Source organism: Notamacropus eugenii, chromosome 1 (genome assembly GCF_028372415.1).
Source record: "Notamacropus eugenii isolate mMacEug1 chromosome 1, mMacEug1.pri_v2, whole genome shotgun sequence".
In the NCBI taxonomy this organism is placed as follows: domain Eukaryota; kingdom Metazoa; phylum Chordata; class Mammalia; order Diprotodontia; family Macropodidae; genus Notamacropus; species Notamacropus eugenii.
Window position 1 is genome coordinate 667,870,144 of NC_092872.1, and position 16,284 is coordinate 667,886,427.

Below are 16,284 nucleotides of genomic sequence, written 5' to 3' on the forward strand. Positions count from 1 at the left end.
GGTATAATTGGCATGACTTTATGTTTACATACTAAAATTTATCAAGCAGATGACCAACTGATCGGGCTCCTCTAGTTTAAAAAAATTATTTATCCCCCTTTTAAAGTCTCTGTGAAAGGGAAGCTTGTTTTGCTTTCAACTATTCTCATCTTTGTATTATCATTTCTCTTAAAATCCCTACCCTACTTGGTCTCTTTCTCTGTTGAATTTGATGTATTTCAATACCTAACTCTGTGTGGGTGTGTACGCATGCGTGCACTTGCATGCACACATGCATGTTGGCTTGGCCATCTATGTTCAACCTTCCTTTGTTTAATTCAGTTTACAATGAGCTTCACCTCAGGCTTGATCCCCCTCAACCTTCCTTTATGTTTTTATACTCTTATTTTAGTGAACCACAGTTGTGATAAACAGTAAGTCCTCCCTCTTTTTTTCTCCTACTGCACACCTGCTAATTGCCCAACTTCCTTCTCGTACACCATCAGAACAGAACCAATTCATTCTAGGTCTTTGGTTTCTCTTATTTTAACTCCCTTGATTCCTTTTGAAGACATTAAGGTTCTGAAGGGACACTTGTTTCTTCTTCTTCCATTAGAATGTTAGCACTTCATTATCATCTAGCTCCTTCTAACTGATCCAATTTACCTTTCGAGGTTTTTCTTAACTCTTCTGTTTGCACATTTCAAAATTTCTACTCTCTGGTCTCTTTCTCTCTCTTTTAAATTAGGAATGTTTCTAAGTTCTCTATTCAATTAAGATCCATTTCCCCTGTAGGATTATATTCAGGTTTTGCAGGGTGAATTATTCTTGGTTGTAAGCTTTTTATCTTTTGCCTTCTGAAATATTGTATTACAGATCTTCTCTCAGGAAAAGTAGAAGTTGCTAGGTTTTATGCGATCCTGACTGAAGTTCCTTGGTATCTGAATTCTTTCTTTTTGGTTGATTATCGTAGTTGATCTTTGACTTGGAAGTGCTGGGTTGATTATGACATGTCTGGGACTTTTCTGGGTTTCTTTCAGGAGCTGATCAGTAGATTCTATTTTCACTTTGCTTTTCGATTCAATAGTTTTGTCTAGTTTTCATTAATGAGTCCTTAAAACATAGTGTCCTGCAGATTTTTTAAAATCACAGTTCTCAGGGAGTGTGATAATTCTCAAATTATTTCTCCTTGACCTGTTTTCAAGTTTGCTTTTGATGGTAGACATACTACATGTTTTTTTCTTTCTCTCTAATCTTTTAACATGGTTGTTGTCTCACTGAATCATTAATTTTTATTTAGCGTTTCCTAATTTTCAGGAGTCTCTTACATGGATATGGTTCACTACTTTCTGTTGTAAGCTGCTTATTCTTTTTCCAGTCCTTTCTTCTAATCCTTTATCTAGATCCTTTACTTTATTTAAAAATTTTCTTGCTTCACTTCTTTCAATTATCCACCCAGTCTTTGGAGAAAAATTCATTTTCACCCCTTTGAGTCCCTGCTTGCAACTGCTGTAGAACTCCTTCTTTCTAGGCAGGTGTAATGTTAACCTAAGGTTAATGGTGGATGGGAGGAAGAGTTAAAGATCTTCCTGGCCCATTAACAGGCCTCAGATACCTTTTGTTAATTTCTCGTGAGACCCTGGGTCATGAGGATCACGCCCTCCAGTTTTGAAAAGAGTATATATACTCTGAGGTGAGGTTTTACTTTGGGGCTTATTTTTTGGAAGAAGGTTGATATGCCAGGTGAGACACTGGGTAGCTGCTAAGGAGCTCTCTGGCTTTAAAAACTCAGATGTTGGTGCTTCTCTCTCTGACAACAATGTATGTATTGTCTATGGTCAAACAGCTGGAAGCCCTGTCTGTTGGGTCTTTCTGTTTGTAAATTCTGCTTGTCATTTTTATTTGTATTTTCTCTGAAGTTCGGGGTACTGACTTTTCCCCCTGAACTAACTGAATGATATATGTGTTTGTTTAAAGTAGATTGTTGACCCCTCAAAAGTTGCTTTCCTTTTAGAAAAGCAGATCTAGGAACCTGTGCAGCAGGTCCTCCTGTGTATGCTGGGGTGCTTACTGCTACAGTAGGATTTTTAAAAAATTTCTGGATCTATAATAACTCTAGTGGTTGTTATCTTCTATTACTCATCTCTCTAGTCTTAGATCCTGAATTGGAGCTTTATGCCAAGACTAGGCTCTTGAGAGGGTGTTCAGCTCTGCCTGGTTCCAAACCTGACCTTCACATTACAGGGTGTCTAAACTAAGAGCACTGGTAAGTCTTAGGCTGCTCTGGATCTTTGAGGTTCAACGTGCTGGATCCTCTATACCATCTTAGGACAGAGTGCTAGAGACCTCAGAAGTCCCATGCATGGGTTGCATGCTTCTATCTCAAAAGATGAAGGCTGAGAGGAAATAGTTATTGAAATATTGATCATGACAAGTTTGGGTAAGCTAAGCTGGGACATGTTCACCAAACACTGGCATACTAGAAATAGAGAAGCATAAGAGAAGCAAATTTTGAGTACAATTTGTACACTAACTACAACACAGTAACAACAAAGTACTATAATAACTATGCATAATTAAGATCCCAAATCATCCAGAAAAGTTTAATATAAATTTATATTTGCCAGACTGTTTACTTACTTACATAGGAAGCATATAATACAAAAAATATTTCTAGTAAAATGATCCCTGGAGGTGGGCATGAAATGAAAGATCTGAAATAGCGGGTACATGGTATATCTCTAAGTTTAGAGAATATACTGTTATTATAGTAGTGGAATAGCAAACACATGAGGACAAAGTAAGACTTCTGAGTGTTATGCAAATAAAAAGAAAAGTAGCAGATGACTCCCAAGTTTTGAGTCTGGGTAGCTATAATGTATGAAAAGAAATAGTGAAGAAATAGTGAAGATGAGTGTAGAAATGGTAGGAGATAACAAATTCCATTCTGGACATTGTGAATTTGCAGTACTGGAAAAACATCTAGGTAGAAAAATGTGGTAGACGTTGAAAATTTTGAATGGGAGCTCAGAGAGAAAATAACTGAAATCAGGGGAGTACATAAGACAGCCCAGAAAAGTGAAAGGAGCTTAGGACAGAAAGAAAATAACTGAAATTAGGGGAGTACATAAGACAGCTCAGAAAAGCAAAAGGTGCTTAGGGGGATTGGACAAACAAAGGTTTAGGAGATACTGATAATTAAGGAGTAAGAAGAAGAAGACAATTTAGTGAAGGATATAAAAAAAGACAGCCAGAGAGGCAAGAAGAAAATCATGAGAGAGGAGTTTCATGGAAACCAATTGAAGAGAGAGAGCATACAGAGGTACCAGTTATAAGGCAAATAAATGGTGTGGAAAGATCCAGAAGAATGTAGCCTGTAAAAAAGCATAGTTGACCTTGGTTTCTCAAAGGCCTTTTTAGAAGAATAATGGCAGTTTCATAGCTATGACCTTAATGTAATTAATTTCACTATTTCTGAATCCAAAGTCTAAAGATTTTCTAAATTGCTACTGAACTAATAAAAAAAAAACAAACAAAATACATTTGCTACTTAAATCCTCAATTACATTTCCATTGGCAGATTTTGTCCAAAAGTTTGGAGATGGTATGGTTTCTGAAAATGGACATTAATATAAGAACATACAGCAGGTCTTTTAGACTTATGTCAAGTTTACAAATAGAATTCTGCATAAGTCATAATACATAAGGACAAATATCACACAAAGTTCCACCCAAGTTAATTTTGTCCCTATTCCTTAAAAGACAGCAATTTTAATATTTTCTTTAAAAACTGTCAAATTATTTGTGATAGCAATTGATATTACAGGATGAGTAATTCAACCCCTTAAACTATAGACCACGAAATAATTTTTACCTGCACCTCAATGCCAAAATATTTTCTTTTATATGCTGATAACAATATCTTAGATGAGAACCTGATAGTGTTTGACTTTATCTGAGGTGCCGTGGGAGGTACCAGGGATTCAAAGGCAAAGACAAGCTACTTCCTGTCCTTATGGCGTTTACATTCTCTTAGGGGAATACAACACGTACAGACATAAATACAAGGAAACAGTATTGTTTCTTAATAGGATAATTCTAACACAAGTTATATGGACGTTAGGAAAGGGAAATGAGGCTGGCATTTTTTCTTCCCTTTTATCCATTTTATTACTCTAAACATTAAAAACACAATCTAAGTTTTATAATTTCCACAAACATTGTGGAATAGATGATGATTATAAGTGAAATTGTGAATCTCTATGAAATTGATACTATAGCAAGAAAACAATAGCCATTCCCTACCCTATTGTCTCATGTCAAAGACAGCAACAGGAATATTCACAGCTAAGAACGTGTGTTAAAATCTCATATGTATATGCATATACATATATTTCCTCCTTAAGGTAATGTTGGATACAGATACATAACTCTAAGTAATTACAGAATTTATCAATACGGATTGATATCTAAAGCTGTACTAAGTATTCAACAATAATTATCTTTAAAAGCTGTATTAACAAAAACATCTACATTTTTTAGTAAAATTTAAACACTTGTACCAATATATATGGACTACCTTCACATTTAAAAAAAATTTATATACTATGCAACTTACAATGCATTTTCCGTATCTGCTATATTTTCTTCCACTTTCTGAGACTACATAGAGGTAAATAAAGTTGTCATGGGATCCTACAGCAAGGAAGGTGCCATCTACAACGAAAGGTGAAAAGTTTTCACAACATAAATATACTACCAATTTCATTTACTCCTTATTTCAACGATCTTATGTACAATGATATGTTTTCAATTCAATTTAACAAACATTTAAATGCTTCCTCAGAGGTAAGCCCTGAGATTCTCTCCCCACCGCACTTCAGTTGCCTCTGCATGAGCCTTTTCTGGTCTCTCCCAGTATCTGCTTTCTATTTGTTTGGATAGGGATATATTTGCATCCATACACCTCTACTAGAATATAACTTCCTTCAGAGTAAGCACTGTTTCACTTCTCTCTTTGTATGTCCAGGGCCAGGCACCTAGCAGGGGCCCTTAAAGAACTTACAATCTATCAATAAGGATGAGACGCTCTCAAATAACAATAATACAAGCTAGAAAATAATTAAATATTAATCATTAGAACAGATTAAATTGAATGGCCTAAGAGATTCTAAGAATAGACCATTTCTTACTGGAGTACCATAAAGTGGGTACTGCTAGAGCCTGGTTCTGAAAGAAGAAAACTAGTTAAATATGTGAAGATACATATGACTTTTTTCCAGGCATGGAAGATGGCGAGGGCAAAGGCACTGAAGAAGCAGCAAAAAGGGAAATCAGGAAGCAATGAGCAATCCAGCGTGGCTAGGTTACTGAATACAAGAGAAGTACCATAAAACAGCGCTCTGAATGCCAGGGTAAAGAGTTTAAATTTTATTCAAAAGGCAATGAGGCAATTCTAAAAAATTCAAAGGCAATTCAAAAACTCAATGTTTGTAAACAGAAGAGCAGCACAGTTAGACCTATATGTATGAAGAATACTATTCCCACAGTGGGGTAGGACTGGGTACAGGAAATTATTATCACCCAGGGGACAAGGGACAAGGTTCTACTCTAGGATTACAGCAGTGTGAATGAAAAGGAGAAAAAAGGAAGTAAGAGAGATTTAAGAGGTAAAAACAGGATCTGGCAACTGTAGGGGGCAAGCAGGGGGACAAGTGAGTATAAAGAAGGATTTAAGAATGACTTGGAGTTTTATGTCTGGGTGACTGAGAGTAATAGGAAAATCAGTGGGAGGAGCTGGTTTTCTTGAGATGATTTCTGTTTTGAATTCAAGTGGAGATGTCCAGAAGGCATGAAATGTAGCTAGGGGACAGGTAGAGTCTAGAGAAAAGGAATTAGGAGTCATTCAAAAAGAGGTAATAAAAGTGATGCAAGCCACAGGAATGAGACAGAGTATATAAAGAGAGAACTGAGACTAGCCTTGGAAGAGTTTGGTGTTGCTGGTCAGTCCTTTTTCAGCTGTGTCTGACTCTTCGTGACCCCATTTGAGATTTTCTTGGCAAAGATGCTGGAGGGTTTTGCCATTTCCTTTTCTAGTTATTTTACAGATGAGGACTGAGGCAAACTGGGTTAAATGATTTTCCCAGGGTCACACAGCTAGTAAGCGCCTGAAATCATATTTGAATTCAGAAGACGAGTCTTCCCAACTTCAGGCCTGGCACTCTATCACTATGCCACCTAACTGCCCTTTGGAAGACTTACAGGACTGAAAAAGGAAAGGGGAAACCAGCAGAATAGAGAGGAGAACCAGAAAAGATAAAAACCAAAGCATGGAAGTGAAGAACACATTAATAAAAAGGTTAGGTCAGTGATGACAAACATTACTGAAATGATAAAGAATACAAGGATTGAGAGGTAACTTCAGACAGAATAATTTCAGTAGAAGAATAGGAAAGGAAATAATATTCCAAGAGGAGATGATTAACACACACACACAGAAGAGCAGAGACCAGTTTCTTTCAGTGTTTAAGAGTGAAGCAGAAGACAGTTTTGAGGAGCTGGCAGGTTCACATGAAATTTTTTGGGGGATAGCATGTTTGTAGGCCACGGAAAGGTATCGGTATGAAGGAAGACACTGAAGGTGAAGGAGAGAATGGGGGTAGAGGTAATGACTGATGCAGTAAGGGAAAATTGGGATGATCAAGGATATGGAAGAGAGGGTTGGCTTAGAAAAATGGAAGGTCACCTTAAGCTTTGTGAATAGAAAAATAGGTGAGAACGAAAGGGCATGATATGAGTGATAGGAAGCTCTTATTAAATCTTATCAATTTTGAATGTTACTTAACAGTGTTCACTAAATTATTTTTCATTTACTACCCAAGTAGGCTCTTAAATAAACAAAAAAGCAGTCATTTAGCCTAATGCATAATTGCCCAGAGTTGTAATACCACTGATTGGTGTAAGAGTGGCATGGAAAAACATATTTCTAGAGGTAAACACCAAAAATAAACATAATGAATATGTTACCTGTGCCAGGATAATAATACATTTCTTTTGTTCATACTACCTTGTCTTCTTGGTTTGTTTTCTTTTGTATCCCACTGTGTCCACCTACCACAATGGGCACTTAGTATGTACTAGGTTCTCAACAAAGCCTATTGAATGTTTTGGTTTAAACAAACTATAATTGTATTACTTCTTTAACTATACTTAAAAAGACAACATCAAATAAAAACAAAAAATGCAACTTTGTTGGTTTATTGTAATGGGAATTCTTTGCAATCCCAACACTTAAGGCAAACTTTTACTCTTACACTGTGCAACAATGAGAGCCAGTTAGGGGGATAACTAAGAAAATCCCTGGACTACTGGCTAGTTAGATAACTAGGGGAGAAAATGAGCCCTCGAAAATGACTCTCATTTTAGAGGTGAACTGGGGACAAAGTACAATTACTACTTCGAAGTACGTAGTACTTTAAACTAGTCTAATTAAATTTAGGATATGCTTATAATGACTAGCTAAGAATTTTATATAAAGAATTCTTATTAAATGTAATGATCAATCACAGTTCTAGATGAGTAATGATGAAACATGATCTGCTACTGACTCTATATAGAGAGGTGAAAGACTTAAGAGGGCAGAATAAGACACATTTTTTTTGGACATGGCTGATGTGAAATTTGTTTTGAATAACTATATATATTTGCAATGGGTTTTGTTTTTCTTTAGTTCTCAATGAGGAAGAATGGGTGTGGGCAGGCACAGAGAACGCAGATTTTTACTGACTGAAAAAAAATATGATCAAACAAGGGATTACATATATTTAGCAAGACAACAATTTCTACTATAGAACTTTCTAAGCTGTTTAATGGGACCTAAAAATCTGTTAAAAATTTTAAATATTCCTTTTATACCCTCATTTTTACATTACACTCTCATTTATACTTGATGAGATGTAAGATATATCTCATTTATATCTACAAAGTGAGATTCTGTTAAACAGATGCTAATCTATAGCCTTGTACCCATATTCAAATAAGTAGTAGCAAATCAGATTTTAACTTTATCTTGCTTACATGTGCAAATGCAGTTGTACCTGTTGATTCTAAATATATATCTGATTTTAAACCTAGAATGTTACTTAGCTTTAAGTGAAGTCTTTGAAATTACTTGGAACAGAACTCAATCTGATTTGAGGGGGAAACAATGCAATGTTTAATATATCCAGGGAGTACAGTAGTCAACTTTATTTTAAAATTAAGACTATTCAATCATAAACATGAGTTTAATGCCATAATGCATGTTAAATGTGCCTTACCCTTTGAGTAACGCATCACTGAGAGCTGCTCATTACCATCTGTATGGATTGAAACTAGATCTCTAGTTTCTGCATCCAGGACAAACCACCTGTTAAGAGGTAAGAGTCCAATAAATATTTAAGTTATACAAATTCAAAACAAGAAAAATTGCTCTTGATAAATTTACAGTTGAGTTCAGAAGACAGAATACACAAGCAACAATTAGGAAACAATTATGTGCTATACTGAAAGACACAGAAAATAAATGTTATATAAACATTTAAGAGAATAGAAAGATGTGAGCCCTGAACTATTCAGGGAAGGCTTCTGGAGGAGCAGGGGAGGACGGAGACTTGGGCTGGACTTTGATGGTACTTTGAAAAGTAGAAGGGGATGGGGAGGTAGGAAATTCTCACGTAGGAAAACAATATGAATGAAGGGCAAAGATGAAGATATGAACATGGCATGCTTGTAGGTAGGGGTGGTCTTAATGTATAAGCAGTGGAGGTGGCCACCTATGTAGTATGATTTCAGAAAGATCCCTAACTACCTTCTGACCACTGCTTGTTCAACCTGCTCACTGATGCTTAAAAATTTCCTTAAAATAATAAAGTTATTTCATTTCACCACAAGAAATATGCCTTAAAATGCAGATAAACCTTTGGGAGAAATGATATAACATCATGGAGTGGGAAGAGCAAAAGATTGAAAAGGACATGAATTCTAATTCTAAGCTCTGCCACTACTAGTGGTGTGTGATTTTAGGCAAATCATAAGCTCTTCTGATTCTGTGACTGAACTTCATACTTCAGTATAAAGTACAAGTATCAGAACTTTTTCCAAAAGCATATTGTTATTGAAGAAACATCAAGAAAAGGGAGAAACGGTGCAGGAAGGGGAAGCTTGGGGTGAGGAAGACAATCTTAGCCTAATTCATAATTTTTACCAATGCCATTCCTTTGTGGGGGATGGCCAAGAAACCAATTTTACTATAGTAAAGTAGTGGAAGATTAAGGCTAAAAGGGCCTTGAAAGTCTGGCAGAACATAGATATAGATTTGATTCAGCAGACACTATGCAACATGATGAAATTGTCCTTTGAAGAAAATTTTGAACTGTGTATAAAACATTGGAAGGGGAAAGATGGAGGCAGGGAGTCTGGTATGGAAAAATCACTTTTTATTTCATGTGGACAGACGGGGCAATCAGGAAGGAGAATGTTATTTTTAACCATTCAGATGAACAACATAATAATACAGTCACATAACCTTTCCCCTTTCATATCTAAAATTCTACGTGATTCTATCTGCAAAAAACAAAAATACATTGTTCTCTTTAATTTCTAAGCCTTAAAACAATGAAAGCTAAGAAAACAAGCTCAGTTTTGTAATACTGAATAGTCATGAAGACCCCCTCCTCTAACCATGTAATAATTAAAGCTGAATTTCAGTGATTTGTAAGCTATATATTCAAATTCACAGAATCACAGCATGTTGAAGGTGAAGGGACCTAGAGCACATTAATTCAAATGATATCAGTTTCCCTCTTATAATACACATCTCAAATAGTCATCTAACGTGCACTTAAAGACTTCTGGGCCTGAGACAGTTTTAATTGTTAGGGAACCACATTTACTGAAGTTGCCTTTTCCAGCTTCTCTTGTTCCCAATTCTGCCTTCTGATCAAATCTAATCCTTCTTTTATGATACAATCTTTTAGATACTCTGAGCCGACCATCCCGTGTCCCAGTTAGGTTTCTCTTCTCCAGGCTAATTATTTCTCATTTCTTTAACTGATCCTCACATGGAAGGAATACGAGGCCCTTTACCGACCTGATGACCCTTCACTGGACATGTATACTTTCTTGGTTATAAATATCTTTAATAAGATGTGCTGTTTGGAATTGAACAAGAGATTCAGATGTGGTCTAAAATCCCATTAAGGACTAGAAGGGGAGCTTCCAAGCTATCATCCTATACATTTCTTCCATTTCTTAGGCAAACTCCTAAAAAAATAAAAAAAATAAAAGCTGTCTACAATTGTTGCCTCTTCTTTCAATCATTTCTTTATATGTCTTCTGACTTCATCATTCAACCAAAATTGCTTTGCCCAAAGTGACCAATGATCTCTTAACAAACCTGACAATCATTCTTCAATCTCCATTTTTTTGATCTGAACCTTTCTCCTTACACCTTCTCTCTTTTCTGGGTTTTTATAAAATACTTTCCTTTCAACAACCACTTATTATGAATATAAGAAAGGCAAAAATGTGGCCCCAGGGTTGAAGTTCTAATAGGGGAGACAGGAGAGGTGAATTAACTGGGTATATAGATAAATACAGTGTAAATGGAAGTTAAACTCAGAGGGAAAGCCCTAGCAAGAATTGTTAATCAATTTGACCAGAGTCACACCATCAGCATTTGTCAGTGGTTTTCAATTATCTAGTTAGATTAGAATTTACTCTGAAATAAACAATAATTGGAAGTGCAGTTTTTTGTTTTTGCTCTTAGTCATTTATTCATTCATTCAATAAGCATTTATTGAGTGCCAATTGGTCAGGCATTGTACACAGTACTGGGGATACACAGAAAGGCAAAAGATAGTCCCTGTTCTCAAAGAGCTTTACGCAGAAAAGCAGAATTCAGCTTGATCTATGGGGAAACTTCTTAATAGTTAGTGCTATCCAAAAGTGGGATGAGTTTTCTAAGATGAAGGAGATTTCTTTCAAAGGGTCTTTAAGTAAAAATTCTGTGTGATTCACACTGTTGAGTATGCTGTGGAAGAGAATTCTTGTTTAGGTATGGGTAGCATGAGATGGCCTCAGAATTCCCCCTAAACTTTGAATTCCTGTGATTTTGTGAAACTGCAAATGAATTTTGTCAAAAAGCAAAAATTTGTTATTGATACAAAAAAACCTAAAAAAGAGAAAAAACATACAAACTAACTTTGGCTACATGAAAGTACTGAAGTCTTAATGTCAACTGCTTTATGAGTTGTGGGGTTGGCAGGCAGGAGATGTGTTCAGGACAAATGATTTCTAAGGTTCTCGCCAGCTATAAAATCCTCATTTTATTTTGAAGCAAAATAACAATTAGGAAAATCATTACGTATCTAATTTTCTGTATACTCAATTTGAATAAAATGCTAAATGTATACTTTGTATACACGGTATACTTTAACGTATATTTTGGTTTTTCAGTGTATGTTTATATAGTCTAATCTTATGTTCTTAGAATGTGGTCACCTGATCATAATTTCAAAAACAAAAGGCACTGCTTTAAAGGTTATATTGGGCAGGCTGTTGTAACTATGTTTTACTTTCTTTTCTTCTTTGCCCTCCCCATACCTCCATCTTGGTTACCACCTTGAATAGAGAGTAAGTACTGGAGGATTAACCCTTTGAGCTCCAGAACTCCCATACTAGGCCTCCTGAAGTCCTGACTAGTTAATACCTCCCTTTTGGCTCACTGTATTAAGTCAGCTGCTCTAGCCACACTTTACTCCCCTACCATTTTCTTGTTGCCACACATATCCTCCCCTGTTTTCCAGTTCTAGAAATAATACAATCAAATCAATACCCTTACTGCTACTAGAATGTTGTGCCAATCTGCTCTCCTGTGGCTCCACCCATCTATCCCTTATGTTGTTCCCCACTATTAGGTGGCAGGCAGGTCTTATCAGACCTAGTCAAAAAGACAGCTCAGTCAATAAAACAAACAACTCTTCTAAATAGAAAACAGACTTCCCAATTCCTACTAAAAGGTCTAATGTGAATATAAGGACAGAAGTGTTACTTTGAGCTAAAGCCTTACCAAAACCTACCACTGATATAAGCTGCTGTGGTGGAAAGAAGAGGATAAATTCTTTCATGTTATTGCTCCAAGAAGTTTAATTCTATGAAATCCTTTGTTTTAGAACTACTCACAAAAAGCTAGGTGGCACAGTGGATAGTACTGGGCCTGGAGTCAGGAAGACCTGGGTTCAGACATTTAATATAGCTGTACGACCCTGGGCAAATCACTTTACCCTGTTTGCCTCAGTTTCTTCATCTGTCAAATGAACTGGAGAACAAAATAGCAAATCACTCCAGTATCTTTGACAAAAGAAACCCAAATGGGGTCGCAAAGAATTGGACACAATTGAAATGACTGAACAACAACAAATAACTTATTTAGAAAAGAATCTGAGAATTTAGAGTAGAGGTGGGGAACTCGCAGCCTAAAGGCCATGTGTGGCCTCGAGGTCACGGGTTCCCCATCTCTGATTTAGGTTTATATTCTAAAATCTTAATGGTGTCTGTTAGGGGTGTAAGCTCAGTTCCATGTAGACAGTCTCGGATGGGTAAAGGTGGGAGCTTCTAAATCTTAGAGTTCTCATGAGGCCCCCCAGGAAACAGCAGGGAATTGAGGAGTGAGATCTCGTGTATTTCCGCCTCTTCCCGTGAGAACGTGATGGGAGAGAGCATCCCCGCCCTCGAGACTGGCCCGGATCTGGGCACACCTATTGTTATCTAACAGGCACGGTATTCAGGTGCAAACGATACGGCAGGAGAGCTTAAGTAGGGTCAGGAAAGCCCAAAGGCGCTCTTAGCGCTGAGGGGCCCTTACAGGACAGAAGGCCCCTTTTCCTCTCTTCGCTCTTCCCTCCCCCCTCTCTCCCCACTTCCACTTCTGCTTTCATTCTCTTACTGTAAGATCTTTGCCTCCTTGGGAGATTTCTCTCTCCTGAGGAAGAATTCCCCCCTGCACATGTAACCAAGACCCTGAATAAAGCCTAACCCTTGTTCAACTCCGGAAAGTCTCTTCTCTCATACGTTTATCCGGTTTGGCCAGCCGAAGACCTGCGATAGGTAAGGTAAGACTCGGGTAGCCCTCAGGCCTCTAGGCCTGGCAGGTGTCAACAATTTATAAGCAGTCACTTCAGACAGGAAAGACTCTTGATATTAAGTTATCAATAATTGAAAGTTTTCTTTAAGAGTTTTAGGAATGGTTAAGGAAAATGGTTTGTCTGAATTGCTTAACTACAAGTAGAAGTCAGCATTTATGAGTGAATTTTGATATTATTATATAAGTGTACATACAACTGGTAATCCAAGGGGGGTACTTTTGGAAATATTTTATCTTAGCCTTCTTTAAAACAAAAAAAATCAAACAACCAGAAAACTCCATGAAGATTCTTTACGTTTTGATCTCTCTGCTATGTAGATGGGTTAGATCATAATAAGTGAATACACAAAGGATCAAATTGAGGAAATTCCCAATGTGAGCAGTCAGGAACTCCAGTATCTGAGGCATATCAGGTTGAGTGATTTTCCCAAAGTTATATATCCAGTAATTATCAGAGGAAGGATGAGAAGCCAGACTTTTTTGACTCCCAAACTAGGACCCTATTTTTTTTTATATTACTTTAAAACAATCTATAAAAATTCTTAGAAACAGACAAAATATTTGTAATTGTGCACCAAGTGATCAATATTCATTAACTTAATGGTATAAGTTTATAGAAAAACAGATAATACATAAATGAATGACTTTTCTTATTGATTGTAATCCTGAATTAAATCCATGTAGCATCTGAAAAGAGCATAAAGGCTACAAGAATTAGCAAAAATATATATTTTGATGTATACCTGTAGTGTTCTTTTTGTTTAATCACTAAACTTAACATAATACTTCAACTCTATTACCCAAATAAGAAATGATAAGGTACTGAAACTCTCTGCTACTTTGCAAGTCAAGGGAAGTTTGTATACTTAAGATTTTTGTATTAAAAAACCACGAGGGTTCCTAGAGACACATCAATGTGCCAGTGTCTCAGATAGGGAAACATTTCCTTAAAGATATAAACTTCTCTAGATCAAAATGAAGGCTTTTAGAGAAACATTCTAATTAAGAGTTAAAGCACACCCCCCCTTGCGAGGCTAATACAGTCCACAAAGACCCTACCTGCCTGAATGCGTTCCTATGGCCACAACTGTGCCACTTGGATGGAAGTCTGCACAGTGTCCTGGTTCCTAGAAGAGAGACACACAGCTGTTGTGGATTTCACCAGAAAGTCTCCAAGGACGTAGAGAAGTAGTGGCAATAACATACTTGAATATGAGTTAGTGAGGTCTCACAAAGACATTAAATTCCAATGAACTTTATCACAGCCGTGGTAGACAAAGGATGGAAATGAAATGGAAAAGAATGCTAACACTGGAAACATGTAAGGACAGAAAGGGAAAGATCAAAAAGAGCTTGGGAAAACAGGGCTGGGTGTTGGGGGCAGGTAGAGTGCAGAGGGTACACCAAGAATGCAGTGTAAACTGGATGAAGGCAAAATACAGCCCTCAAACCTCCTATATGAAGTGCAGCATGTAAAATCTTGACCAAAATACAGTGGTGTTAGGGTCTCAAATTAGCTGAACTCTTGATATCTTAAAAAGACATTATAATCACTGCACTGCCATTTTTACTACTGACAATGAGGCCAAATGGAGCTTTTACTCTTTAATTTACTTCTTTAAAGCAGACTATCCTTATATACTTGAATCTTTTCTTATTACCCCCCCCTCCCCCCCCCTTTTCCAAAGTCTTGAATTCTTAAGTTTTTCTCCTTCTATGATGCTTTGGACTCTTACAATCCTAGGAATGAATGCTGATTCACTCACATCCAAAAGTCTGGTCCACTCCAGTCTGTGCTCCACTGAGTTCCACATGCACACTTGTCTGTCCTGAGCACAGGTCAATAATAAATCTTTGAAGGGATGTGTAGCAAGACCCCAAAGTTCATCTGTGTGACCCTGAAAATGAAATACAATGAAGGCTGTGAAAATAAAAGGGTCTGAAATGAAGGGAAAAAGAACAGGAGGAAACAGTACACCCCAGCTACCCCCAAAACTGCTCCAACAGTAAGTGAAGAAGAATGCCAGATCAAGAAGAAACTGGGAAGTGAAGTCAAATGAAAAACCATTTTGAACTGTCTTTTCAGTTTAAGATCACAAATTCTACCTATAGACAAGGGGAAGAACTGTGCAAGGGGGTCGACTGGGATCCTGGACTCACTCTCCAGAGTTAAGCTGGATTAGCAGCAGAGGGAAACCCCTAGGGATGAGGAGCGAGGAGCTGGTGCCCAGAGCCCTGAATATAGTGTTACAAAGAACAGATTTCAGAGATCCCTGACCAGGACAATGGGGCCAGCATCAGAGACCTAGCCCTTTGAATTCTCATGTAGATAGCAACACTGGGTTGCCCAGACTTTATCACTGGAATGATTGGTAAACAACAACAATAACAGATAAAGAGTTACCGAGCTGTTATTATGAGGCCCAGGATAAACAAGATACAAACCCAGAAGAAGAGAATAATTCTAAAACACTGAACAAGCAAAGTCTCATAGAAAAACACAGGTTGTTAAAAAACAGATCAATTAGAATTCTTAGAAGAAATGATACAAATGTTAAAAAGTATATCGGAAATAAAGGCGAAGCTAGGTGGTGTAATGGATAGAGCACTGGCCCTCGCGTCAGGAAGACCCGAGTTCAAATCCAGCCTCAGACACTTGGCAAGTCATTTAACCTTTGTTGGGATTGGAAGCTCAATTCCGTGTGGACAGTCTCGGGCGGGTAAAGGTGGGAGCTTCTAAATCTTAGAGCTCTCACGAGACCCTCCCAGGAAACGACAGGGAATCGAGGTGAACCGAGCTATCTCGAGTAATTCTGCCTCTTCCCGTGAGAAACGTGATGGGGGAGAGATCTCCCCGCCCTCGAGATTGTCCCGGATCTGGGCACACCTAGTTACCTAACAGCACGGTATTCAGATGCAAAATTATGCGGCTGAAGGTTAAGTAGGATTGAGGAAGCCTGAAAGCTCTCTTAGCACGTGAGGAGCCAAGAGGACAGCAGGCTCCGCTTTCTTCTTTCCTCTCTCCCCTCCCCCTCTCTCCCTGCTTGTACTTCTACTTCCAATCCCTTAAGATCTTAGCCTCCTTAGGAAATCTCCCCCTCTTCCTCCTAAGGAAGACCCCC

General features: G+C 37.6%; 1 protein-coding gene across 8 annotated transcripts in view; it reads right to left on the reverse strand.

The window, feature by feature from the left end:
• Positions 1 to 16,284, reverse strand: part of EML4 (EMAP like 4) — a 177,276-nt gene that overhangs the window by 18,773 nt on the left and 142,219 nt on the right. For all 8 annotated transcript variants that reach the window (XM_072635768.1, XM_072635766.1, XM_072635765.1 and 5 more), the window contains 4 exons: positions 14,929 to 15,060; positions 14,222 to 14,289; positions 8,298 to 8,386; positions 4,598 to 4,695 (listed from right to left, as the gene is read on the reverse strand). In XM_072635768.1, the coding sequence (XP_072491869.1) occupies positions 4,598 to 4,695; positions 8,298 to 8,386; positions 14,222 to 14,289; positions 14,929 to 15,060 (387 nt within the window). The remainder of the gene's footprint in view (positions 1 to 4,597; positions 4,696 to 8,297; positions 8,387 to 14,221; positions 14,290 to 14,928; positions 15,061 to 16,284) is intronic.